The following is a 27,191-nucleotide window of genomic DNA, read 5'->3' as shown; positions in this document are numbered from 1 at the left end:
CAAAATATTTTCCCAACAAACAATAGCTTTTTTTGGAACGTCCAAAATATGTAGGAAAAATTACTGTACAAAATTAAATTAAAATAAAAACTTGATCTGCGACTCAAATTTTTGTCACGATCGAATTATGTAAAAAATGCAGAAATTTTTTGTCATCTGCAATCAAACAGACAATTCTTGCAGTTTTTTATTTAACGGTTTGTGGAATGAACACTAACCTCTTGGATGGGGGTGTTGCCCCGTGCCGACTGCACCGCAATGACTGCAGCCGCGGACGTCGGAGGAGAGTTCGGACCAGATTCAGGACTGTTGCAGGCGTCCACTGAAAGGGGCGAAATGTCTCATCACAATTTTATTACGACCGTTTCTCAATACGCAGAAAATTAAATTTTTAAATATAAAATGCAAATAATTAAAAACGAATTATTGGCATGCAAGTTAAAATGGCTCCATTCATACTTGCGAGTTGCGATTTCCTCTTGAGGAGACGATCTTTGCGCCTGATAAGCGGCGAGTTTCTCCTATCAATGACTCTTTGTTTGAGGCGCACTTTGAGATTGGGCTCCGACGCTGTTGCAGCACACAGAACGGGTTACATGTTAGTTTCGCTCTCGACGACAAACAAGCACAACGGATGCAAATTAATATTGTTCAAATGTAACTAACCAAAATACAAGCGGTTACGCGTTTAATTAAAAACTCTATTTAAGAAGATCCTACCTGTCCTTCTGAGGGGAACGTCATCGTCGTACTTTCCGAGCAGCGCCTGCGGTCTCGGGTACGGCGAAGGGCCTGAAGGCTGCGGCGCCGGGTTCTCGGCTTGCGGCGCTGGAGGCTGCATACTCGTCCTGAAGCAAAAGAGGGATTTTTTTAGAAATTATATGACTAAGCGGAAATATGGTGCCTTTTTGTAAAAAGGTTCTCGTTATTTAAAAGTCAAAATTTGACGAATATCAAACTGCCATAATGAAAAGAAGCCGAATTTTATAACTTAATAAACAATTTTTGAATTTGCTCAGTGAGACGAATCAAGTGATGTGCAACTTTAATAATTTTGCAAAATTTGGAGATTTTCCCGAACATTTTTCAAGATAGTTTCCGAAAATCGAGAGGAAGAATTAAACAACAAGCTTTAATAAAGCAATTTTAGAATTTTCGCGGGGTGAAAACTTGCTGTTAGTAATATGTCAATTTTTAAAACAGCTTTCCCGGGAAATCTGGGAGGAGAACACAGTTTTACAGATTATTCAAAAACTACGATTTTTATCTGCTTTCCGATTTAGCAAATTTTTTAGATGTACAGAACTTACAGTCATTGAATTATAAAGCGAAATTCGTACTCCTTACGTAATTAAATTTTTTAAATACAAGTTAGAAAAAATCTTTTCAATGCATTAAAATTTTCAAGATTTGTAACTCCATCAAATAGCTTTTACAGGCTTAAAATTCTACAAAATTCGATATTTGAAGGTCCAAACTAAAATACCGCAAAAAATTTAATGCATCAGAAAAAACACTCGAATATTTTTAATACTAATTGTAGTCAAAATACTATAATAATTTGACTCACAACAAATGAGGACAAAAACCTACGTGACATAATCACAATCTTTGTGTTGAATCTCTCACGGCTGTGCTTATCTTGCACTAATCTAAGGCTACCTGACAGCAAAATGAACACGGGAAAGCCTTTTTGCACGCGTTCAGACCTATAGGTGACAGCTCGATAGCAATCAGCCGACGAAAAAAACCTGAACAATTATCATAAAAATATGAGATTGCAAGTAGGTCAGCAAATTTTTAGGACACTGAGAAAAAATGATATCTTCTCGGCGTTAAAAAGAGCGAGCGATTTGCGTCAGTGCGCAAAGTTGTTTGCACGACGCACTTTTGACTCTGATGTGAGGGCAGACCATTTTTTGCTGTGCACAGGGTTGAGAGAACATACACGCAGACAAGATCTTGGCTGACTTTTGTCATCGCGAGAGAGCTCTAATTGGCCAAGCACCGAATAATTTCATCATGCTTTTTGTCGCGCACGTCGTGCAAAAATAGAATGCAAGCGATCAAACGTCAGCGGCGCGAAGAGGCGGGAAATGTGGAGCGCTAATTGAAATGGCTTTGTATTTATAGCCCCCAATTAAATGAGACTGACTCGCCTGTTTGTTTATTACAGGGGTTGGGAATTATAGTATAAACGGAGTTTCTGTCCAAAAAAAATCACGTTTTAATTGCTTAAAAAAGGTGGTTGTGTCCAGTTCAGGCGTTTTCCCAATGAATTTTGATAGAATTAAATTATATGTATTTAGAATAATTAGGGCATCTTGAAGTCCAATTATTATTTTGCTCCAACCCTGCTTGACCATAAAACTGACTAAGTAGCTCAATGACACGTTTTAATTTTCGTTTAAAATGTCTCTTAAATTAAGTGAAAACTTAACAAAATCACCCTTTTTCTGGTAGATGACCAATATGTTGGAAACAAGGGAGAAAAATTAATTAGAGATGGTCGTAAATATGCTTAAAAATTGAGATTCCTTAGAAAATGCAAATTTTACAAAACAAAATATATATATCAGAAAACCATAAAAATACATGCCAGAAAATTAAACGTTTTTAACTTTAATTTTAGCGAGGCGAGTTTAAGAGCAAAACTTAGTTGTTTTTTATGGCTGTAGACGATTTATAAGTCTTTAAATTTGTGCTAATTTGGTGTCTAAAACTAACTTAGATGAGAAGAAAAATTAAGTGTCATTTTTAACCCAATTTATTATAAAAGGGCAGAGATTTCAAACCATCTTCGAATTATTTCTGATAGAGCACAACCATTCCCCACTTGAATTGAGCAGCAGATTCGACGCGCACAAACGACGGGACAAGACACACAAACAGACGCTCAGTGTCATCATCGTCGCATTTAGCGCCGCAAACAAAACCGACTGAATAAGATGATGGCCCCGCGCGGATCGGTGGTCGCGGCGGCGGCGGTGGAGGAGGGCGTCTTGACGGGCGGGCGGGGGAGGGAGCGTGCGAATTCGCTCGGCCAGAAATAGCCAACGAAGTTTGGCAAATATCATCGCACTGCGTGGGGTTGCGAACGACTTTGACGTCCACATGTTGATTTAAGCGCTCGGCTCGGCTAGCCGCGCCGAAATAGCCACCGCGCGCACCGCCATTGTCAGCGCTTTTTCTGCGAAATTAACCACTTGCGGACGGATTAAACGCGTCAACGAGCTGCTCGTTTCCGCGCGCCACGCTTATTAAGTCGGCGGGTGCTGATTTCGCTCAACGCGTCAAAGCCTTGCTCACACAGTTGACACACGAGGGTGTCAATGGAAATCTTTTCTTTGATCAGGCGCGAGATTCAAGGTTGTTACAGAATTATCACGAGTCGTTTTAGAAATCGAGTAGCATTGTGTAAATTGTGGATCTTTATATTAAAATCACAGAAAATGATGTTTTAGATTCTTTGATAATTATTTTGCTCTTTTAAACCGAGTGGTTCTAAATATACTAAAAATCAGTGTTATGATGATTGATAAGTATTTTTGGTAGATTTATAGCTTTAAATACGGATCATTAAAAAAATTAGGCTTCAAACTACAATTTTCTTTAGTTCGATCGCTAATTTTTTAAATTTATTTTAATAATTAGAGACGAACGATCTAGCTTGGTTAGACTAATAAACTTAATTTTATTTTTGTTGCAAATATTTGTTAAGCTGATTTTTAACCTCTTATATCATCTGAACAGACTATTTTGCAATACAGTAAGAAATGCCGTTTTTTCCGGACATTAGATTTAATATTTGCTAAAATCCATGAATAATCACCGACAATTGCAGGTGAAAGCTCAACGGTGAAAATTCACAATTTGAACAAAATGTCTCGTTTAAGTCAGTAAAAAAGGTGCGGAGTAAAAGATTTATGAGTTAAAAAATCCAGTAAAATATAGCTACTATTTTTCTAATTTCAATGCGTTTTCAGGGTAAAAAAAGCTAAATTTATATTAGAAAAGGGTTAAAATTTACCAAGGTGCAAACTTTCCTATTTCATTTAAAACGTGTCTTATAAACAATTAAACTGTACAAAAGGGAAAAGTCGTTTTTCGCTCAAAAGATATGCACCCTCTTCAAACGATTTTTTGGCAAGAACATTGCCACACACATGACGAATCAAAAGTTAATTTAATTCTGACACGTTTGGTCAGCAGGCGATTTTCGGCCCATGAATCACGACTCCCTCCAGTCAGAGAATCAAATTAAAAACCTGTAGTTGCGGCGATCCAAAAATAATTTTGTCGCGAAATTCGCTGGGATATTGCAACGGTACGGGCAAACCCCGCTCCCCCCTGCCAAAAGCAATATTTCTCAGCAACGTAGAGCGAGAAGCGGTAAAAACGCGGACTCGTGTGTTGGCAGCGTGATTAATGAAAAAATTCGGCGCTGCGGCGGCGTGCGTGCAGGTCGAGTGGGTAATTTTCTTTGCGCGCACATACAAACACAAACGGCCGCGCGCGTTTTAATTTAGCCAAAGAGCTAATAATAGGCCGAGATTACACTTGTGATCTTTCCTCACAAACGTCCGGTTGGCACAGTTGCTGCGCCGCGAGAGAGCGAAATCGGGCGCGTTCGACAAAAGCACACGACCGTCCCAAATCCCTAATGGCATGTCATTTAAAGCTAGATAAATAGCCGACGCGCGGGAATACAATTAAAATCACTCACCAGTTTCTGAAGCCGGTGCTCGAGGCCACGGAGCTCGCCTGGCTGGCCTGCTGCGAGTTCGAGTTGGGGCTGCCGCCCCGCACCCCGTTGGCCGCAGCGGCCGCGTTTGCGGCTTTTGCCGCCTGTTTGTTTAGCAGGAAACCCTGCCGGAATAAAATCAAAGGAGAAAGAAGCGTTAAAAGCGGTACAAAGGCATAATTTTTAATGGAAGTTTAAATTCCAGTTCAACCGGAATGGAATAAAAATTCTAAAATGTTAAGTAGGCAAATAAATCTCTATAGAAAAGTTTCCAAGATTGAATGGACAGAATCTAAGTAATTAAAATAACATGAGCAGATTATTTTTTATTATTATTATTAGCTTTGCGCGGAATATTTAATTGTTTCTGGTAAAAGTTTTTTCTACAGAATAGACTTATTTACCAGAAAGTCATTTAGTTCTAATTCATATAATAAAATTCATTAGTCGTTAGATTTTAATTTAGGCAACTTGCATGTCACCCTTGTAAGAACGATTGAATAAACCAAACTTAGCCAACTTAGAGCTGATTGGAATTTCATTTAAATGAGTTGGGACCTGCAAAGGTGACTCTTGATTATTTTTTTTTAATGTTTAGCATTTTAAAATCCTACGTTTAAGATTATTTCTGCCAAACCAATTTAATCAAGAATCGATTAGTCAAAATTTACGATTTTCTGGCTCTTATAGTAACTTGCCACGCCCTCTTTGATGTTGATTGTTTTGCATTAAAATTGGTAGCATTTTCGCTATTTCATCCACTTATTTTTTTAAACAAGTCTGAGGTTCGTTAAAGTTCATTTTAGAATTTAGAGCTATGCACAGTTCTAACACAGTAAATGTAGCGAGTACACTTGTAAGTGGTCGAGAGAGGAAACCTTGCAGTGCAAATGCAAATAGAGCGTTCAAATTAGTGCCGCATTCGCACGGCGGGAATTCTCATTAAACAAAGACGATGCGGAAAACACGCGCCTGCGAGTTGCACAACGGACCCACCTGTAGCTTTTGTTTGACTTCAGACGAGGCGACGGCGCTCTGCTCGTGCTTGTCCTTTTTCCGCAGCATCTCCAGCTTTTCCTGCTCGCGCCGCTCGCGCTCCTCCTCTATCTTCTTTTGTTCCCACAGCTTCTGAAAAAGCGTCGGTTGAAGTGGAAAAGGTTTTATTTTTTGTTGAGAGTAAATTAAAATAATAATAAAAAAAAAATCAAATGAGAGTTGTTAGTGAGTGTTCTGACCGCTGTATTGCGATGGAGGTTTAGCGTCTGTAAATTGGAAACGATGGCAATGATTACTCGAATGCATGCGTAATTGGTACACACCTTGAGGTGTTGCCGCAGTTGCTGCTCGTGCTGTTCGGCGAGCTGTTGTTTCTGCGCCTGGAACTGCTCGTGCAGAATCTGCTGCTGCAGCTGCTGCTGCTTTTTTAGCTGGAACATTTGAACCTTCTTTCAGATACAATCATGAACGCGAACACAAGCATTGCTTTTTGGATTCAAACTGGGAGGGGAAAAACGAGATTGGGGTTGATGTAGATTTCTCGAATTCAGACTGCTTGTTTGCAAGATTACTATTTAATTTTTTTTGTAAAAAAATGATAGGAAAAAAATCGAGTGCTTCAAGGGTTTAATCCTTTTTTTACCATCTTTGATGTCTGCCAAATTTAGATATTTCCAGATTAATTTACTAAGTGGAGTTCCTGTTTTTAATTATTCTAAAGCCTTTTAATTATTCCCTTAATATAAAATGGACTGTCTTTTAGTCCATTGTCCGCCCAGCTTGTTTGAAACAGTCCCATTTGACCTCCTGTGACTTCCTTGTTTGGCGAAGTGCCACTCGGTTGTGCTTTAATTGTCTGAAAGACTCATCTTTGTGTTTACTCAGAGCACCGAATGTCAATTATGGCCGAGCTAAAAGCAAGGGGAAAGAAAGCAATACAACGAATTTGGCAGTGATTGGCGGGCGGTGCGGGGCATCTACGCCACCACAAGGACTTCTATTTCCGAACGCACACTCTCTTCGTTATTACCCCGCGGCGTGAGTGTGTTTTGAGAGGGGTTTGCACCCTGGGTTTTTCCACAGTAAGTTAAAAAAAACTTCAGACATCTGTTTTTTCCAGACAGGTGGCATTTTCAGGAAGAACTTAACATAAAAAGATCAATTTTGGGCTTCTCATGGTACATATATATAAACCGGTTATCGATTATTTTCCTGTAATTGTATGATGTTTGGACCATCAAATGAGCACAAATAACAACATTTTGAAGCATTTTAAAATCGATAACTTTTGATTCTTCCTGAAGAAACAGAAAATCAATGATTTAACAGAATTCTGGTTGAATATCTCAGAAAAGACGCAAAATTAAACGATTCTCCCGCGCTTTGCGTAACGTACCACGCCTTCTTTTCAATATTCCAGGGTACCACGCATTAATTTTAAAATTCTTGTAGCTATACCCTCTTGGTGGATAATTTTCACATATAATCTGCGTTATTTTATAGATAAAAATGGCGAAATTTAAATGAAAATCGGACGTTTTTCTCGTGGATATAAAATATTTGGTGTCGACCGATGGCTTCTCACTTATGGCATTATTGTTGGTTCTCTCAAGGCAATTCTTGGATAATGGCATTTGCATCAAGTCAATAATCGGTTCGATTTGCGTAACTCCCTGGGCAAGATAAAGGCAGCTCTTCCCGGCGAATTCATAAATAATAAATAATGCTGTTTGCTATTTATTTGCTACAAATAATTCAAATTGGAAGCCAAAAAAAGACGACACGAGACCTTAAAAAATACATGTGCTCCACAGAGATAAGCGGATTCCGAAGAGAACACGCTAATCGGATGAACTCACCGAGAAAGTTAAGAGCTACTCAAGGCTTAATATATAATATTTACAAACTAGTCGAGATTCCAATCTAATTTTGATCAAGACTGCTTGCTATCACCACTCACGCTGGATAACAGTAAATAGTAGTTTCAACCGGATAACAACCTGTTTCGGGCATTTATAAACTATGTTTAAATCCCGGCCCATGAACATCATCAGAGAATTTTCAATTGCAAAGTGCGTAGTAGCTGCACACAATAAAAAGTAATAAACGTGAGGCTCGAGAGGGCCAAAGTTGGCACCCTTATCAAAACATGAAAAAGTCCGCCGCTAGATGGGGAAGAAAGAATGACGTGCGGTGAACTTGTGGCCTTTCACGTAAGCCAATGGCGCGGCAAATAAAGCAATCTGTCATATCACTCAAAACAAATCCAAGCTGCGTTCTATTTCCAGCCGGCAGCTCGTTTGGAAATTATCAAGAAGCGCGTGTGCCCCGGCAGAGGTGCTTAATAGTACGTAACCAAGGTTACACGCGTAGTAACCAACATTTTTGACAACACTCTTGGTGTTCTGCTGGCGGAAAATCATTACTTGGAAATGTGAGTGTAGACACTACGTGAAAATTGGACAACCAAGGCACTTTGACTATGATGAGTTCTAAAAGCCTGTCAGGAATTATCTGACCTTCAATTTATCATGTTAACAATTTTTGCAAAAAGTGAAATAGAAATGGAACTGTAAATTCGGTCCTCTGAAAAGAACAGTGTTTCCAAGGGGGAGCTGTGAGTGGCGACATTCATGGAATTCCGTCAATTATTTTTGCTATTTTTATTTTCCATTACGAAGGATTGTTTTTAGCAGTATGCGAGAGCGTGAGAAATAATTTTCGTCGTCAATTATTCAGCGTTGTCTCCGATAACAGAGAAGAAATTCAAGAGGGGATGAACTACCCTTACCGCGCCACTCACATCAGCGACGAAGGTCACGAAGGAGAGAGCAGTGTGTGTACATAATACATTATTCAAGGTCGTGTCGGCGGAGAAATGCCAGTCTGGCGCACCCCCGTTGGCATTGGACTGCGCCCCGCGAGTTTGCCGACTGCCGCCAGGGGTTGGAAGGGCTCATGTGTCAAGGGCATTTCTATTTAATTTAACCTCCGCACGGCCGAAATCAAAGATTGATGCACACGATACGCGCGCGCCCAAGGACAGCAGAACGAGTCGGCGCACCAATTCAAGGGTGGCAGCGCCGGGGGTGGTTCGTTAGGCGCGCGGCGGGAGGCGCCAGCCTTCTTGGAAATGCTGATCAAAGGCCTTCGAGACGAGGAAAAACTCGCCGAAATTCAAAATGTGAGTTGCTTCGTGAGCGAAATTTCGAAACCACGTGCATATGAAAAACAATTGCTAGGATTGAAATGAAGAAATTATTTAGCCTCACTATTATGCTACAACTTGCACTCCCCCAAGTCATTAAACGTATTTGTGTTTAATATTTAATTTATTTTTCATTATTGAGACTCTAATCGCTCGATTCACAGTGGAGAGTAAAAAAGATGAGTTAAGTAAAAAAACGAAATAAATAAAAATCCCTTAAGTTTATATAACATGATATATCCCTTTTGTGCTTTTTGATTTCCTACTGTTAATGGACTAACCACCTCATTCTTAATTTTTGAACTCACAAAAGCACAAAAATACCGGTTTAAATTTAAATCTACATCAACCCTGAACCCGTTTCCTTGCTGCTGGGCAGAGGAACCTTTGCTTTTACCTGCAGCATCTGTTGCTGGATGGCATAGGAGGCGGGCGAGGTTCGTAGCATCTGTTGCGTGAGCAGCTGATCGCGCATCACCGGGTCCATCAGACCGTTGGGCTCGGTCCTTCTCGCGGTCACCGGACTACCGAGCGGAGATCCGCCGGCCATATCTGCAACAAAACGAATGAATTTAACGTAAAAATTATTTTTATACTTGTTTATTATAACTTTGCCAAAATATAAAATTTACTTGTTTAAAGTGTTTCTGTTTGCTTATTGGCGGTAAATTTATAACGAACGAGAGGAAAATAAGTTAATATTATCATATATATGTATATATACCATTTACCGAACCACTTAGGACTAATGAATGTTTTTTTAAATAATTTATATACTTTACCAAACCTTAATATCTGAGACAATTATATAACATTTAATTTATCTATAGGTGTCAGGCACTATAAAACATTTTTCACTTCTTTAATACAAAAACACCTCAACAAGAAAAGATATTTAATTACTTAAAAAACTAAATTAATCCTGTTTGCTTCGACCCAAAATTACTGAACCGAGGAAAGGGATTTGACTACATATCTCAGCCTTGGATAATTAAGAAAATAAACACAGTGTATTGAATTTCAAAAACAAAAAAATAAAAAATTACCTGCAGACAAAGTAAAAAGATACATCTTCTATAGAAGAAAAGTTTCTTTGATATTTGAAAAAAGACTTGAATCGAGGTTTGGCAAAATATACAAAAAAATCAGTGTTTTTTTAATAACCAGACTTTTTGAAAACACTTTTTGGAAGATTTAAAATCAAGAATCCACCGTCGGGAAACCTGGAGAGCGTAATAATTTTGCTGTAAATTTAAATTTGGTACTAGCACATTTAGAGACGCATGAAAACTTCTAATAAAAAAATATGTTACCGAACAAGGAGCATTTAATCAAATGGCAAATTTCAAACTGTTGTTTTCTCTCCCACTAATTTTATTCACTATTAAATGTTTTGATTTGCAATTTTTTACTGTAAATGAACTGAAATAAATTTCTTTTGCCTATATCAAAATATTTTCTTGCCTCACAAGCTTTCAAATTAGATTTTTTTGGTGTTTCTACGTCAAAATTAGGGTAAAAATTCCAAAACTGTGTATCGTTCAGAATTCAGAACAATAAACCGGTTTTATATGCATCAAAATAACTAAATTAACTGATATCAGTTTTTGCAATTGTCGATTAAAAGAGCGAATTTGTGGAGATACGACTCATCACACGAGCCAAAAATAAGCCAAGCGCTTTATCGCCGACAAAACACCTGATACCGCATACGTTGTCGTATTACAACCACCACGTCATCTCTAATTTAACTCACGGCACGCCGCTAAAAGATCGGTGACGCCAGATCAAGTGGTTTCTCCCAAAATTCGAGTAGCGTCGAGTGCATGTGCCTAGCACACAGCCGTCACATGATATGCATCACGAGGCGCACTTCTCGCCCCTGCAGGAGCGCTACACGCTCAGCAGTAAGCTGCTATCGCGATCTGCACGCCAAATTCCCGCGAACTCTTTTACCCCAAGGCTGAAATAATAATTCTTCGGCGCGAATACGGCGCGATACGGCCAAAGTGGCCTCCTTGGATTCAGTGGTGGGATGTTATTTCGGAGAAAGGGACAACACTTTTTGTTGAACTTAAACCATATTGGTACAAGTTAAACAATAATTTAAGTAGAAGCTGCTAAATAACACTGAAAAATGTTTTTTACCTTTACCTTATATACCGTCTGAAAATTGAAAAAAAAAAATCCTAGTTACTATTTCAATTGTTAAGAAAAATCGGCTTCAAAGTTTGCATGCTAATGAAGCAGCGATCACTGATTCCTTACTGTAAATTCACAATTTATAACGTCAGAACGCCAGAAGGGAAATTTTTAGCTCATTGCTGGATAGATTGCGACGAGAGGAATAGATACAAAGCAAAAAACCACAGAAAACCCGTTTTGGCATGTTCTGGACACTTTAACTGTTCCGCAATTGATCCTGATTTCATGATTGCACGTTCTAGAGATAAAACAGTTGAGAAATTTCACAAAAAAGACTTGTGGACTCAATCAACTACTTGCTAAAACCAAAAGTGCAAAATTTTCTTAATAGTTTGACCTGTAAAGCTTCACTTTAAGCAAATACAACTTTATCACTCTGCTGGTAGGTATTTTTTGAAAATTAAAACTATACGCATTTATCTCTTTTACATTTTTACAAATCTTCCATTTTAAAGAGGCATGGAATTAGCTGTATTATCCAAACAAAATCATTATCAATTTTGTTTGCTCTTATTTCGAATGCCGTTTGCAACAACATACATAGTAATTTTATTTCGTGCGCGCAGCTCATTGTACTCTGAACAACCAAATTTACTATTGTTACAGGAGTTAGGAAACACCCGGCGTCGCGAGAACTCGATCTTGATTTGTATGCAAAATTCTTCGCCGCTCACCAGATCTGCATGAGAAGCGAACCCGAGACTTGGCTGTCCGGGCCGCGCAGCACGACAAATGTGTATGTACTTATTCATGTAGTGCACGTATGAGACCTGCCAGGCATTCCCACTGCCGGGGTCTATGGGTTTACACACGCAAGCAGCGAATTTTGTGCTGCAGGCATGTTACTTTTGATTATAAGCAGCCTAGAATTTTGCTTACAAGAAAACTCGTTAAAATTTCTTACGATATATTAAGGTTAAAGAAATATTTCAAATTCGATTTTTTTTTTGTCAACTGCTGAGGACATATTAACTCACACGACATTTTTAAAAATCATAAAGTTTTCTTAGTCAAAATTGATCTCGCAGTTCTTTCTAAAAGATTAAAATGTTATATAATTTTGAAATGACGAATTTCAAAAATTACCAAACAGGAGAGTAGAAGTTCAGAAAATTTTTGAGGCAAATATTTGAAGCCAAATTTCGATTTTAATTCAAGAATTGTATTCCTTTTTTAGGAATAGCTTCATAGCTCGCTATATCGCCGTCAGCCGTCATATTAAAAAAACTCGTAATCTTATTTACATGATTAAATAGTTAAAAACAGAAATAAATTATTAAAACGGGACATAATTTTCTGAATATTTCCGTCTTAGCAGGTCATACAAATTTTCAACAAGCCGGAAACAAGATTGCCTGTGTGGTTAAAACTCTGCAATCATAGAAAAGCGTGAAAAAAGATAAGAAATTCTGTTGGTTGATTTGTGTTCTATGTTAGATGCTCTAGAAAACCCACGAGCACTTTAGCAGTGCCGCTTTGTCAACTGAAATAACGCGAGGCAGAAAAACTCAAAGCCCGGCGGCTGCAAATGCACACCGAAATAAGTGGCGAGCCTAATTGACAAACAAGAAGTGACGCAAATGTAGGACGACGTCACCACACCGCGAGAGGGACAGCGGCTCGCTCAAACAGCTGTACATATAAACAGACCAGAGGTAAAAAAGCTTTATGCATCGAATTCGGCAAATCGAACCCCGCGATTGTTTTGCTAATCGAAAACTGGCAGAGCTGGGAAATAAATAGATGCGGGCTGAGTGACGCACGGGACGCCACGCGCAGAACAATAATAATAATAGCCACCGAGCTGCTGGAAACAACTGACCCTTAGCCGCTCGTGGGGCATTTCATGACAGGCACATCTTTTAATGACATCGGCTCAAGTGGAAATCTGAGAGAAAAACCAATAAGGCCACCGGCATCGGGCAAGTCCACTTTCAGGGATGATACGACGCACTTTTTGCAACCTATTCACTTCATGATGAAACCATCTTCGTTGACCTTTCCTCCATATTACTAAACTATAATGGAAAGCTCTACTTCTGCACATGATTAAAACATCGGATTGTACAACCAGATACATATTTCAGACCAGGGTTTCTACTTTTTCACAGCCGTGTTTTATTTGAAGCGACAGCAATGGAATAAAATTGTATTTTTTCAGATGGGGATTTCCTGTATTTTTTACTCGTGTTCTCATAAAAAATTACCAAAAATGTGCAATTCCAAAGCTCTTTAATGCTCTTATTCATATTGATTTGTTCTTTTGTGTAATTTATTTGGCTTAGAAGAACGACTTATGGCGTCTCTTGTGACCTAAAAGATACTAAATTTGCAGCAACAGTTAATCTATGGAATTGTCTTTGTATTTTCAGTCGCCAGAATTCCCTGTAATGAGTTTAAAGGCAAATTGACGACTAATATGTATTTTTTTCAATTGTCCGGTGCCCTTTTGCCAACCCTGTTTCTGTAAAAACTAACCAAAATGTTAATGATGTTTCTTCGGTAAACTTGAATACTTTTTTCAACGATCTTCTTTCCGCCTTTTCTGATAAATTAACTACCGTCTCCCTTTTTATTAATTAACTTAAAATGTTTATGATGAAATTTTCACTCAGAATGTAAAGAGCAGAGATAACTTTTATAACTTGTAAATTAACTTGGAGCACTCTTCAAGGGCAATCAGCGGAGTAGGGAAGTTTGCAGGAGTCCTGAAAAGTTTTGCTTACCTTTCCTCGAATGCCTGGAGTAGGGCAGAGAACCGGGGCTAGTGATTTCCACCGACCTGAACGGGCTGGCTGATTCCTCTGTAACACAACACAACAAATAGTAAGTAAAGTGTACCCTTCATTTCCAAACACGCGCGATTTCATTTCTGCGATAAGATAAAGACGCTCTCTGGAAAGACGTCGAAAACAATCCCAAATTCCGCTCGTGGCAACATTTTTATCAGCTCCAGAGGATAAAAATAAAACTGCCGACTGACAAACCGCGCGTATTTCAACACAAGACTTCCTCTTTCTCTAAGGTTTGTTGTTTACCAATCGGATTGACAAAACAATTTTCGAATCGGAATATAATTGCGTGTACGATGCGAGCAGCGAAAGGGAGTCGTTTCATGCAGGATGGCACACTGTTTACATTTGTTAGTGTGCAAAATCATAACAGTCAAATTTACTCTACTGTCGCACCAAAATTGTAAAATGCAGCACAGTAAACCTGTTGTAAACAGGAAAACGCCGCAACCCAAGGACTACGCAACAAGAATAGTTTTATGGGAAACCCGTCTTCTAAAAATAGCACTGGTGCTGAAAAATAAAGAGAAAAGTTGTAAATGACGCGCGTGCTATTTGAAGGTGCACGCAGTCCTCGCTCTCGGTGCGAGTGACAAAGAGCTGTCCTGCCAAGGTCGAAACGGAATGCTGCCAAAAAGCTGCTCAAAATTCACTACACGCTCAGACGACATAATCCGCAGTTTGTTATATACTTATCGCCGAGCAAGGCTATTATCGTTTTAAGAGTGTAATTCCCCCAAGCTGAAATAGATAACAGCGCGTTTTACTGTGCATGGGAAGAGAATAGAAATTTCCTAACATTGAAAATGCTGTATCCGATTTTAATGAATAATGTTTCAGGAGGGCCAACAGACAACGCAGAGACTTAAGATTTTTTTAAGTACAAGCGACCTTATCCCAAGTGATGATTGTGTTTGCAAACACTGACACGAAAAAAAATTATTTTTACTATTTTCTCATCCGAGTCAGCACAATATTGAACCGACACATTTTATGACTTTTTGTGCCTCATAAAATACACTACACACGGAGGATCCCTTATATTTTTTCAATTATTTTTTATCTTGACCTAGAGAGTGTGCTTCCAATGTTTACATTGTTAAAATTTTTAGCTGTGCCAATATTTGTTTGACATTTAACGCGCTGAGAAATATAAATAGTGGCGTGTTTTTCAATAATACAACACGAAAAACGATATTCTACTTAACCTAATTATATTTCCTAGTGATAATAACTGTTAAGTTTTCATATTTTAACACGACCTTTCTAGTTCACAGTGATATAATATTGAATACACTTTTTAAGGAGTTGATGAATATTTTCCATATATTTTCCATTCCATAAATTAAATACAAAAATTATTTTTCATAGCATATAATTTAAAAAAATCCATCCAAAAGCTGAAAATGCTTACAAACTTTTGCTTATTTTGAGCAAATTTTTGTTGATTTGCTCAAAATATAAATTAAAAAGATGATCACCATCAGATCAAAAAAATCCTATCTCGGGGTGAGGTGAGATTAATTTTTTTATTATTCAAAAAATAATTTCCCCGGTTTACTAAACCGTTTTATATTATGGAAATGAGGTGCCCTAGCAAATCCATGATAAAAATAAATTTTTGATGTTGAAAGCGGCCAGTATAGTGGACAACATCGAGCGCTTTTAATAATAGTAGGGTAGCACAGCAGCAGCGTGAATCTGTAATTCACATGCGTTCGCGGTGCATGTGAGTGTATAACATGTGAACAATACACGACGGGGGAATTCAGAATTCAACCGCCTTATTCGCTGCGCAAATTGAGATTAATTAACACATGAGTCGAGCAGCGGGCGGCCTGGCCTGTGGCCGACTTGGAGGGTAATAATATTCGAGGCTTCGCGTGGAACAATTCCGCAGCGAGCGAAAAAGTGCCACGGTGAGTCACGTGTTTGGGTCGTTCTGCACGGGTCACAGGTCAACACTGTTGTTGATGAGATGAGATGACGCTGTTTGTCAATTCACAATTCCAAATGACCTTCACTCCCTGCGCGCATCTGGCTTCCAAGAAGTGCAACCAGATTTTCATCTTTTCCGCGCTGGCTTCATGTAAAAATATATAACCAGTGCTAAAATATATAAGTCCAGTGCTACCAGTTTTGGAATAATGTGTCGCTATATATTATTTGTTTGAATGAGAACTCTAGTGCGTTTAAGCGGACAATCAAAGATCTGATATTTTCTAATTACTGAACAAACCTCTCTTTAGTTATATTTTTGGTTTTGCTCTTCTGGCGTACAACAATAAACAAAGTTGAGCATAAAATTAGCAGGCTTTTTTCAGGATTTTTCAGTACAGCCATGACAAAAAAACATTAACAAAAAACTTGTGCATTTCTTCCTTATTTCTGTTTTACGTCCAGTTATTTTCTGCTTTACCGAAAATGTCATTGAGATCTACGATTTTGAATTCAATGTCACGCTATCATTGACGAAACGATGCCAACGATTTTATTTATAAACACGGCCTGCGCACAATCATGAAGTTTGTAATTATTGGGACTGACGCAAGGGCTGAAATCGGTTTGCACTTGACACAACACGAATTCTGGCGTGCTGAAAATAGCAGCGTTGTGTGCAGTGAGTCATAATGATTCGTCTCTTGTGCACGCCCTGTTGCATGCGGCGCCGCTCTGCTGGAGGCGCTTCCAAAATAAACTATGCCGTCGTTTATTTTGGTTTCATTATTCATTCTGGTGAACAAAAATTTGATTGGGGAAATTACCTCCTCCTCCCACATACCCACATCTATAACGTTAACTTTGTCACGTGCACATTAATGTATTTTGAAGGCTTTTAACAGTGCAAAATTTTACACGGCTCGAGACTGGTTTTAACTAGAATTCTTTGTGACGCACGAGCTCTGCAATTCTAGAGTTAAATAAAACGCTCTATAGAGTAAGGAAAGTGTAGATATTATAGCAATCAACATTTCCACTTGATTGTTTTTTTTATTATTGCTCATTCCATATTTATTTATTAATTTAAGGATTTGCAGGGATTTGCAGAATACATCTATTTTAAGTGGAAGAAATTTGTAAAAATATAATAAAAGGTTTTTATGCCAGCTAGTGTACTGCGTTTTTAATTTTGTAATAATTTTGTAATAAAATTTATAATCTTAAATATTCTCTGGAAATTGGAAATTAGCTAAAATTTTCCAAGAGTGTCGTTAAAATTTCTGAGAAGATCGGCTCCGAAGTTTGCATGTTAATCAAGCGGCGAGACCCAGGGTTCCGAAAAACCCGGGTTTTTTACATTTTGCCCGACCCACCTGGGTTTTATTGGGGGTAATATGGGTTTTTTTGGGTTTTTCTGGGTTTTTTTAAAATTTGCTATTAACTGCTTTTTTTCAAGAGACGAAGAAATTTAATCCTCATGGCCCGGGACTTGCCAATTTTTCAATGTGCAAAAATGCAGCACTACCTTTTCAGCGTTAAAAAAACAGCCAAAAAACAATTTTTTTTTATTTTCCAGCATTTTTTTATTTTTGATACTAAAAATATTGGAGCCTTGGGTAAAATAGTGGGTTTTATTGGGTTTTTTAGCCTGGTTAAACCCAATAAAACCCGGGTGGGTTTTATCCGGGTGGGGAAAATTCGGAACCCTGTTATTGTCGTCCTACTTTAAAATCATGATTCATTTCGCTAGAAAGAAAATTTATCCCGTAATTCGCACACCGTTGGAAATATCACGACCAGAGTGGAATCGAAATCAAGTGAAACAGTTAAATTTGACGATAAATTTAGCAAATTTGAAAATCAGCTGTTACCTTTTGTCATGATTTGACTTTTGCACATTTATGAGATAATTATTATTCAAACTAACAATATGACCATCTGCTATTAATGGTAGTCAACAATTCAAATTACTTTCAATTGTTGCCCTGTTACAATCACGTTAAATAAATGACACCGATAATGTGCAAAAAACGTTAGAAAGAGGAATTAAAAATGTACCGTATGCGTGAAGCAACAATCGGCGAGTGATTTATTTGCTGCCCGCAGCGATTCGGCGAAATTTGCGATTGTTCCTGAAAAACGCAACGGATGAGCAGGAGTAACGGACGAGTCGGCGCCGCATCCGACGCGCGCGTGACACAGAAAGCAGGCGACGCAACAACACCCGCACCGCAATTATCGCCTCTAATTGTGTTGTAATTTAGCCGGTGCGTTTGTATAAATGGCTAAAAAGTGTGCCGATCGGCGCACATTCGATCGAAAAATGAGCGCACGACTAGTGGCAGTGGCCGTTCTGCTCGCGGCGGCCGTTGCCGCCGAGGAGGCCGCCACCCCCGAGGTGTCCTACGAGCACTTCAGGCTTCTCAGGGTGCAAGTGGCGGACAAGGAGCAGATGGCCGCCGCTTTCCGCCTGTCCATGGAGTTGGACGGCGTGCAATTGTGGGCCACGCACAACATGTCCACACAACTCGACCTCCTCGTCGCGCCAACGGCCTGGACCAACATCACGACTGAGCTCAACCAGAGCGGCATCAAGTACTCTATCATCATAGAAAACTTGCAGGTATATGCTCATGGAATAAAATTGTTTGATTTTTTCATCCTGATCTAGTTTGAAAAAGTTTTTGTGATTTGAAAAAAAAATTGTTTTGAAAAATCAAATTATAAAAAAGGGTATGATTTTGGTTTTCAAAATTCAGAGGCTAAGGTGCTAAAGCAAAAATATTGGCAAATTTGGAATTTCTTATGTAATCCGGAAAAAATCATCGCCCTCAATTTTCCAGGAAAGCCATTTTAAAAATTGACTCGTGCTTACCATCCAGTTAACCTCTTGTGATTCAACCCCGTCCCTCTAGTTTAAGTCTTGGGTCATGGTTATTCAAATTCCTTACGTATACAAGTGCAAAATACAATTAAAACGTTGCGTGATAAATTTAAAATTGATAATAGCCACCAGTTTGAACAATTAGAATAATTTCGATTTTGTGTTTGCCTCTTTGACGCATGTGAAAAAATGCTAATGCCTCTCCCCCTTTCCCAATTTGGCTTTGTAAGCACGTCCGCGGCCAATTGAAAGATAAAAGAGCTGCGCCCATTGTTTCGATGATGTGGCCAATTTCGCGATTGGATATTTTGGGCACGTGCACGCAGAGCTCCATTGGCACGCAAGCCTTGATATTCTGAACGCCGCAATCGAATTAACATTGTTTCTATTCATCGGGAAAGCAAGAGGAACTGAATAAATATGATGGGTTTAATTTCACGTGCTCGCTCGACGCAAATAGCTAATTCATTTTGGCTGCCGCAAGGTGGAGGTCGAATTTTAATCAGATCGATCCTCAGAAAAATAAACACCGGCCGCTTTCTCGAATCTATTTACGTGCATAGCCTAGAAAAGAAGCCATTTATTTTCGTATTCGATCGAGATCAAAGCTAGCTTTCCATTAGGCAGTAAATCAGCGGCACGTTGACGATTATTCGCGTGCGATGCGGGCAGATAGCTAACACGCTGCATGTCCGCAGGACTCAATTCGCAATGAGAATCCACCCATGGACCCTGAGGAGGAAGAGTGGGAAAACAGGAGTGGCCACCGGCTCACGTGGAAGCGATACCACCACTACAAAGGTGAATTAGCATGCCGAAAACACGCCGCACACGATAAATAAATACGATTTTCAGATATCGAGAGTTACGTGGATTATCTGGCCAACACGTACCCTGAGATTTGCCAGATGGAGGTGATCGGACAGACGAGCGAAGGCAGACCGCTCAAAGTGCTCAAGATTTCAACGGGAGGTGCTACTAAACCTGCCGTTTGGATTGATGGAGGTGACCCAGCATGAATAATTATCTTTTTATTAGTTTTTTGACTTTATATTTAGTGTAGCATAGATGCTTTTTATCGGCTTCCAACTGGAAACAAGCGCTAAATTGTGTATTTTAATTTTTAATTAGGGCTGTGGATTTTATATTAACAATTTGGAAGAAATCTCGTAACATTTAAACATGAACAGGTTAAACATTGAAAAATTTAGCCAATTAGTAGCAATATTTTTTCCTTATCAAAAAATCCACAAAAATTAATTGCTGCATTTGTGATCAAGCCGAGAAAATTCCGATACGTTCAAAAATAAGTGTTAAAATTAAATTTAATTAAAACCGATTTTCACGCTGCAGGTATTCATGCCCGCGAGTGGATCGCGCCCGCGACCGTGACGTATTTGCTGCTGCAGCTGGTGGAATTTCGCCACGACCACCCTTGGCTGATCGACGACCTCGACTGGTACGTCCTGCCGGTGGTCAACCCCGACGGCTACGAGTACTCGCACACCACTGACCGGTTGTGGCGCAAGACGCGGTCGGCTGGCGACGGCCAATGCGTCGGCGTTGACGCAAACAGGAACTTTGACTCGCACTGGCTCGAGGTTTGGTTGCACCACCGCAAGGAATTTCGCCTGTAAATTTATTTTGCGCAGGTCGGGGCGTCGTCCGATCCGTGCTCCAGCATCTACGCGGGTTCGCGACCCTTCTCTGAACCGGAGACCAAAGCCATGTCCGACTTCATTTTATCGCGACGAGACGAGATCAAAGTTTACCTCACGCTGCACTCGTATGGCCAGATGTGGCTCGTGCCGTGGGGCTACAAGGCGGACAAGCCCGACGACTACTACGACATGTACGTCTTGGCCGAGCAGGGCGTCGAGGCGCTCGAAAGGGTGCGCAACACCGACTACCTCCTCGGCACCGCTGACGAACTTATTTACACCTCCTCAGGTGACGTAAAATAGTTCTTTTTCAAACAAGACTTTTTCATCCCTTTATAGATGGTTGGGAACACCAAAAAACTTTCGAAATTTGGAGAATTTAATCAAGTTGGACACAAATTAACATTTTTTTATCCAGATACAAATAATTTTGCGTCAGTGTCATTTTAATATCAAATCTTCTTTTCAAAAATGTAATATTCATATTTAAAGTTTTTAATATTTCACTGCCAATGTTTTGCAGCTTGAATTTATTTTGAGTAGTTTTAAACATTACTTTTTACTCAGCGTAACAAAAATTAACTGAAATATATGTTTTGACCTTTTTAAAAATGTCCTCTAGTCTCCAAAGCTTTCAAATGGATTTAATTTTTAATATTTGGAATATAACATTTTTTTATTTAGAAACAAGCCTGGCAAAATGGCAAGATACCCAAGCAATTAATCAAAACTGTTTCACATATTTATCGAAACTATTTTTGTCTGTCTCTGCGAGAGTGAATGACCTCTTATTTTGCTTGCAGGTGGCTCCGACGATTGGGCCAAGGAAAAGGCCGGTATCAAGTACGCCTACACGGTGGAACTTCCTGACACTGGCCGATACGGTTTTGTGCTTCCGGCCGCGCACATCGAGCTCGTAGGCCAAGAAGTCTGGGAGGGTGTGAAGGGCATGATGCTCTACTTCACCAAAAACATTAGTGTTTGAACACAGACACACGTTTAGTTGTTGGTTGCTGCTTTAATTTCGGTGCTGTTGTTATTTTCCGTTGCCTGTTGCTGCATACGGCTTTTGGGGGAAATAGGAAATGATAATATGGGGGACACACATGCGACTTCCACAACGATGAGATTTACTTCCAGTCAGCGATGCGGCAAAATTGTTTCGTGGACTTATGTTATAGTGAGTTTTTGTGGTGTTTATGGGAATGCCAAGTTTTTAAAAATGGCCGCTTTAAAAACCGAAACTGACAGTCCTTCGAATACGAGTTTCCTTTTTACGTCCTTGACCATCAAACATTTTTTTTTAAAAAACAGCGTACGTGTCCCTTTCCGTCCCAATTTTTACGTTGTTTATATAGTAGCCCGAAATTGGGTTAAAACTCAAGCTGTTATACTTTTAGATAATTATTGTAATTTCCAACCTGTTTGAAGTTGTTTATGATATATACGATTGTTAAATTATTCAACCATCGAATAAAGAAAAAAATTAAACTTTCACTTTTGGTTTAAAACACTAAAATTAAAATTGCAGCTTCTGGTCGAAAATCATTGATTAATTTTTCGACCCGTGTGTTGTCTGCAGGTAAACATAATACAGGTTGATAAACCAGTTTTTACGGTGTCTTCTTGGTGCTTCAAGATCAGGAATCGCCGTTAGCTGACATAATAAATGATCGAATCACCAGCCAGGAATGACGAAGATGAGTAAAAGAAAATTTTCAATCAACGTACTCACCCAGTTTCCTGTGAGATCTGTACGAGTGCGTGCCGTAATCTAAAGCCATGACGGCGACGACGACGCGCCGATCGCTCGGGGCCGAGCAAATTGACACAAAATCCGCACGACACAAACCGAAAGAGCACCACTTGAGACTTGGACTGCGGGCGAGAGTGTGCAGCGGCGAACAATTAGCTCGACCGACGACACCGCGCGACTGGCAAAACTGGCTTTCGCCACAATTTGGAGCGCCAATCAGCGGCGCCCAGCGCCGGCCAATCGCGGCCGCTGGCTTGTACGCATGACCGCCAATCGCATCCCAAAATAAACCACTCGCGGCGCGCACTCGCGCTTACCCTTCTTACTATGCGACCCGCAATATTGGATTTCGAGCGTAACACAGCCACGAGCCGCAATAAGTGTCGCCAATTTCGCGCGCATCAAAGTGCAAAAACGCCTTCGAGCGGGACACGTGTGCCCGTCATCGCAAATTAAAGGGCTTCCACTAGGCACATTTTTCCGGGGCTTCGCTACCCCCGCCAGGCCGGTTCGCGGTTTTGGAGGGCACTTCACCGCAGTGATACACGAGATTATTCGAGAGCTGATAAACCTGTTTGAAATAAACACTATATCCTCTAAACTTGGATTGAATTTATTAATTTAGGGTTGTATTAAACTCTTACATGAATAGTGCAGAGTTGGGTATGGTATGCAATTTTTAACAATTGGTTTGAGCACCACCCTGATATTTTTGGTATGTTCATAGGGTGCTGAAGAGGTGTCGAAATAACCAAGTTGACGGGCTCTGTATTGGTTCGATGTGCAAGAACTGCACACCGTTTGACCGTTTGGAAAGGCAAAGTCGAGAGCTTTCAGATTATGTGCAGTTCAACCATTTGTAAGTCATCAAGATGCCCAGGAACGAGATTATGAGTGTTCCTTATTACCAACGGTCAAATTGAACAAACTCGGAAAGCTCTCGACTTGGCCAATCCAACGCGGTGAGCAAATCGTGCTAATCAAACCAATGCAGAGCCCACAGGCTTTTTTATAATATGTATTTTGTTGGAAAGCAGGGACTAGTTTAAATTTAACTAAATACATTTTATGTAAAAAAATCTGCAATTTCTAGCATCGAAATTTATCTTAATTTTCAATTCTATTATCTTGACTCCTGCTGAAGGGGATAATTTTATTAATGAGGGAAGGGAAATTTTAAACGAAAGATAAGGACAGCCATGAAAGATAAACTATTTCAAAAAAGGTAATATAGTTAATACATAAAAAGCAAATTATTGCTTTATTCACTGTAGGCGGTTCTTGATTACGTTTATCTGAAAGGGTATTATCAACTTTGCTGTTTTAAAAAATAAAAGGATCAGTTTCCGTTCCGATTTTTAACTTTTCTCTATTCTAAACTAATTTTTTTATCAAAAACAGCTTAATAACCATAGGCGTCGGATTTTTAGACGGGGTTTCGACGAGAATGAATAATTTAAATACATCTTGAAATTAAAATACACCAAAATAATTAAATATTATTGTTGACTTAACCAAATCATCCCTTTGTGGCAAAAATAGCCGATAATATGTGATCGTGGAAATGCGCGCCAGTCAAATTGTAAATTTACCTTTGGATAATTTTTCATCAAATACTAAAAACAACGTTTAGAGGGTTCAAATAATATGGAGTAACGCTAAAAATGTATGTGTCAAAATTAACTATAAACTGATCATTTGAAATATTTGAAGTTTTTGATGAAAAAGTTAACTATTGAGCGAATTTTAATTGTTTTGAGGGAGTTCAATAGCGAATTTGACGGTTTTAAGATATTTTGAGTGCGATAAGAAACAAACAAAAGAGTATATTCGAATATATTTATAAAATAACCTTTTGTAATAAAAGAAAATCTACAAAATTGATTATTGAAAGCACTTTTTAAGCAGCATTCTGCAAGTTTAATTTTCACCCCGAGAGCAGAGCAAAAGGCGTGCGAATTTCAAGAAGTGGAATACACTTTGCTGTCACTTGGACGGAGTGAGTGGCTTCCACGAAATAAATAATAGCACGCCGCGGCCGATTTATTTTTAGTGACAATTTATTGAGCGGCGCGTCAGCGCGCGGAGCGGCGAATGGTGCGCTCTGTGAGCCGCGCGACGAGTTGCGCGCCGCCGGCACACCCGCACAGGTGGCTCTTTTCCGCGTAAATAATTTGCACAGCCAAAAATGTAATTACTCGGCCGACAATGACAAATCGCCGCGGGAATCCCTCTCCGGGTTGTATCGCACCTCCCTGTCCGCCAGCCACCATCCATCCATCATAAAATACACCTGCGAGAGAAGACACTTCCTTCGCGTCGCACTCACTTGATGCAATAATATGTTACTTTGTACAAGGCTCATTTCTAAAGCAAGCTCATAAATTCAACTGGTAATTTAACACTTTATTTTTTTTATCAGTGAAAATCCTAAAAAGCCTTTTAAAGAGTAGGATTTAAATCAAGCTTTTCATTTCAGCACATTTCCAGGAATTTCCAATCCCGAGTTGTTTATACTTGCAAGGCTTTGTTTTGCAGCGTTTCCTCTTACAATTAGCCTAGCTTGCCTCGCTGCAATGGAATTATTTTCTGCTCAGGTTTTCTTGATAAGGAAATAAAGGACATAAATTGACTTGATGGAGAAACAACATCGTACAGATATTGATTTCAGGAGTAGTTTAATTGAGTTTGATGGACGTTTGCTATTAAGCTAGAATGGAGTAGTTTGCACGTGTAGTTCATATAATTATCAGGGCTGCGAAAACGTTGATTTTCAACAGTCGAGAAACGGTATGTTGGTAATGTTTCAAAAGATTTGAGCGTAGAAAGTGGATGACAATCCAATTTTTAGGTCAGTTTTTGTTCAATCGTGATGATATATTTATGTATTTACTGTGTAGACTCTTCTTCACGATACTAATTGTTTTTCCGGGAAAGTCCATGAAATTTCGACTTTCAAGGTCACAATTAGTTTTTAATTCAAGGCCGCAATTAGTTTTGATATTGCCTTATTTAGAGCGCAAAAATAGGTTAGAATCACACAAATCTGACATGGCGTTATTCTTTATTTTTTTTTTATTAAAATGATACTTGGTACTTTTCCTGGTTTTCAAAAAGGGCTGCTACGACCAAATCTCAGGCACAAATGGTCAGATTTTCAAAATCTGCAGACCGTTAGACTAGCTTCAACCTCCCCTAGATAGCTGAAGCAGTCATAATCTTTTCAACCCCCTATAACACGTAATTTCTAAACTTGTGTTTTTGCACCTCATAATGCAACGGGGTAGTGTTCATTACCCTTAAACCACTTCAGGTCCTCATGTTACGTGAAGACGAGTCAAAAAATATGCAATTTTCGTAACTTCAGCTCTTAGAACTTAAGATTTAGTTCACTTACTGTTTCTTGATTACGTTGGCCTCTGAAATGAGACATTTTTCACCGAATCTCAGCTTTTAAACGTCAGGTTTACAAAAACTGAACACCGTTGGACTCGTCATGACCTTCCCCTAGAAAGCAATCTAAGGGTGATAATCCCTTCAACGCCCCTTTCAAAATGGCTAATAAGCATTTTTTCTCAGGTTGAAAGCAATTGACGTGATTCATTGAGCATGTAAACAGTTCAAATACGCTCAAATTCAATCTGATTAGTCATCCCTATTTCTCAACCTTTGAATGCAAGTGCTGAGATCAATTCAAGATTTGATTTTACAATAAGATATAATTGTTTTAAGTTGATGTTTTTTTTAACAGATTTTCGATCAAGTTTAAAACATGGTCTGCATGTGAAAAATATAAATTGTCATCATACTTCATAAAATGTTAGGTTTTGTTCTACAGTTTAATATTTAAAACTTAAAAAATTAAAGTTGTATTGGAATGTCAAAAATTACCCACTGCCAATGATCGATTTGTCTCATAAAACATTGGCTTCAAACCGAATTGGCATACATTGAGCAAAGACTGAAATTTAAATAGATTTAGAAATTTTTGGTCACTTTCTTCAATTAATAAGATCGTTGAATCGTAAAAAATCCACCAAATTCACATCAAGAAAGCCTAGACGAATCCAATGGTTTCACCAAAAACTAAAACTGCAAATTCCATCATGAGTTTTCTTTTAAGCAGAGTTCTTTTAGTGTTTGGAAAAACCATTTGGCTCCATTGTTATTTCCTTTGCAGGGGGATCAGAAAAATGACTTCTATCGGAACTAATTCAAAGGTCACTGATATTTTTAGATTGGAAGCATTTCAACCTGTCTTTTAGAACTTTCGTTCCTTTTTGTTGTTGACATGTTTTTTCTCGTTTCGATAAAGAGGAAAGGTCACCTGAAACTCTGGTGATGCAAACCCGTCGGGATTTTAAATGTCAACACGCAATTCTCTGGAAACTCAGACGCTTTGAACATTTTGTTGAAAGTGTCTCTCTTTTTAGATGATTAGACAGATTCACCCGCAAATTTATAAATAGTTGCGGAAGCGGTGCAAATGAAAACACTAACAAAAGACGTTTTTGCTGCTGGCCTGACGCAGGGCTGACGTTGAATGTGAGCGCGCAATTAGCATAGAAATCCGGCACATCCGCGTGTTGTGCGTACGCGCGGTGGCAAATGCCGCCGCAAGGGAAGAGCTCAATTAACCTGTTCTCGCATCTTGCTGTAAACACAGGGGAGCGCGGGTTAAAGAGAGAAGCTAAAATTAACAGTCTCGCATGCACCCGCCGCCCCCAGTCTAATTTGGTTACGCAAGCCGCAGAGGGCGCCCCTGCGGCAGCTGCGCTTATACAACCCGCTCGACGCACCGAACCAGCACGTTGCCTACACGACCGAACGCGCGCGGTCACTCCGCAAATATTTATTTTCGCATCACACCTGCCCTCAGCCCTGCCTTGCGCAACTACCCCAGTGATGAGTGCCAATTTCACCCGATTTCTCTCTTTATTGTTTCCAGCCTCAGCCTTGAGGTGGCTAGGAAAAAACGCCTACTCCGAAAAGAATCAGACTTCA

At 39.3% G+C, this 27,191-nt stretch overlaps 2 protein-coding genes across 16 annotated transcripts in view; one reads left to right on the top strand and one right to left on the bottom strand.

Annotated features, from left to right (window-relative positions):
* Positions 1-27,191, bottom strand: part of HDAC4 (histone deacetylase 4) — a 54,951-nt gene that overhangs the window by 8,601 nt on the left and 19,159 nt on the right. For 3 of the 15 annotated variants that reach the window (XM_065483950.1, XM_065483939.1, XM_065483947.1), the window contains 9 exons: positions 13,880-13,957; positions 9,346-9,500; positions 6,064-6,186; positions 5,980-6,006; positions 5,741-5,872; positions 4,727-4,869; positions 721-848; positions 460-570; positions 219-322 (listed from right to left, as the gene is read on the bottom strand). In XM_065483950.1, coding sequence (XP_065340022.1) covers positions 219-322; positions 460-570; positions 721-848; positions 4,727-4,869; positions 5,741-5,872; positions 5,980-6,006; positions 6,064-6,186; positions 9,346-9,500; positions 13,880-13,957 — 1,001 coding nt within the window. Of the gene's footprint in view, positions 1-218; positions 323-459; positions 571-720; positions 849-4,726; positions 4,870-5,740; positions 5,873-5,979; positions 6,007-6,063; positions 6,187-9,345; positions 9,501-13,879; positions 13,958-22,162; positions 22,382-27,191 lie in introns of those variants that run through there. The other 12 variants (XM_065483944.1, XM_065483955.1, XM_065483943.1 and 9 more) reach the window with 10 other exon arrangements.
* Positions 17,976-21,928, top strand: LOC135939518 (carboxypeptidase B-like). Its single transcript, XM_065483974.1, has 6 exons — positions 17,976-18,509; positions 19,469-19,571; positions 19,626-19,775; positions 20,124-20,371; positions 20,423-20,720; positions 21,235-21,928. Exons 1-6 carry the CDS (start codon positions 18,168-18,170, stop codon positions 21,414-21,416), a joined length of 1,323 nt encoding a protein of 440 aa, XP_065340046.1. The 5' UTR covers positions 17,976-18,167; the 3' UTR covers positions 21,417-21,928.

This window comes from Cloeon dipterum, chromosome 3, assembly GCF_949628265.1.
Source record: "Cloeon dipterum chromosome 3, ieCloDipt1.1, whole genome shotgun sequence".
Classification (NCBI taxonomy): Eukaryota; Metazoa; Arthropoda; class Insecta; order Ephemeroptera; family Baetidae; genus Cloeon; species Cloeon dipterum.
The sequence above is the reverse complement of the archived record's forward strand: the minus strand, read 5'-3'. Positions and strand labels throughout refer to the sequence as shown.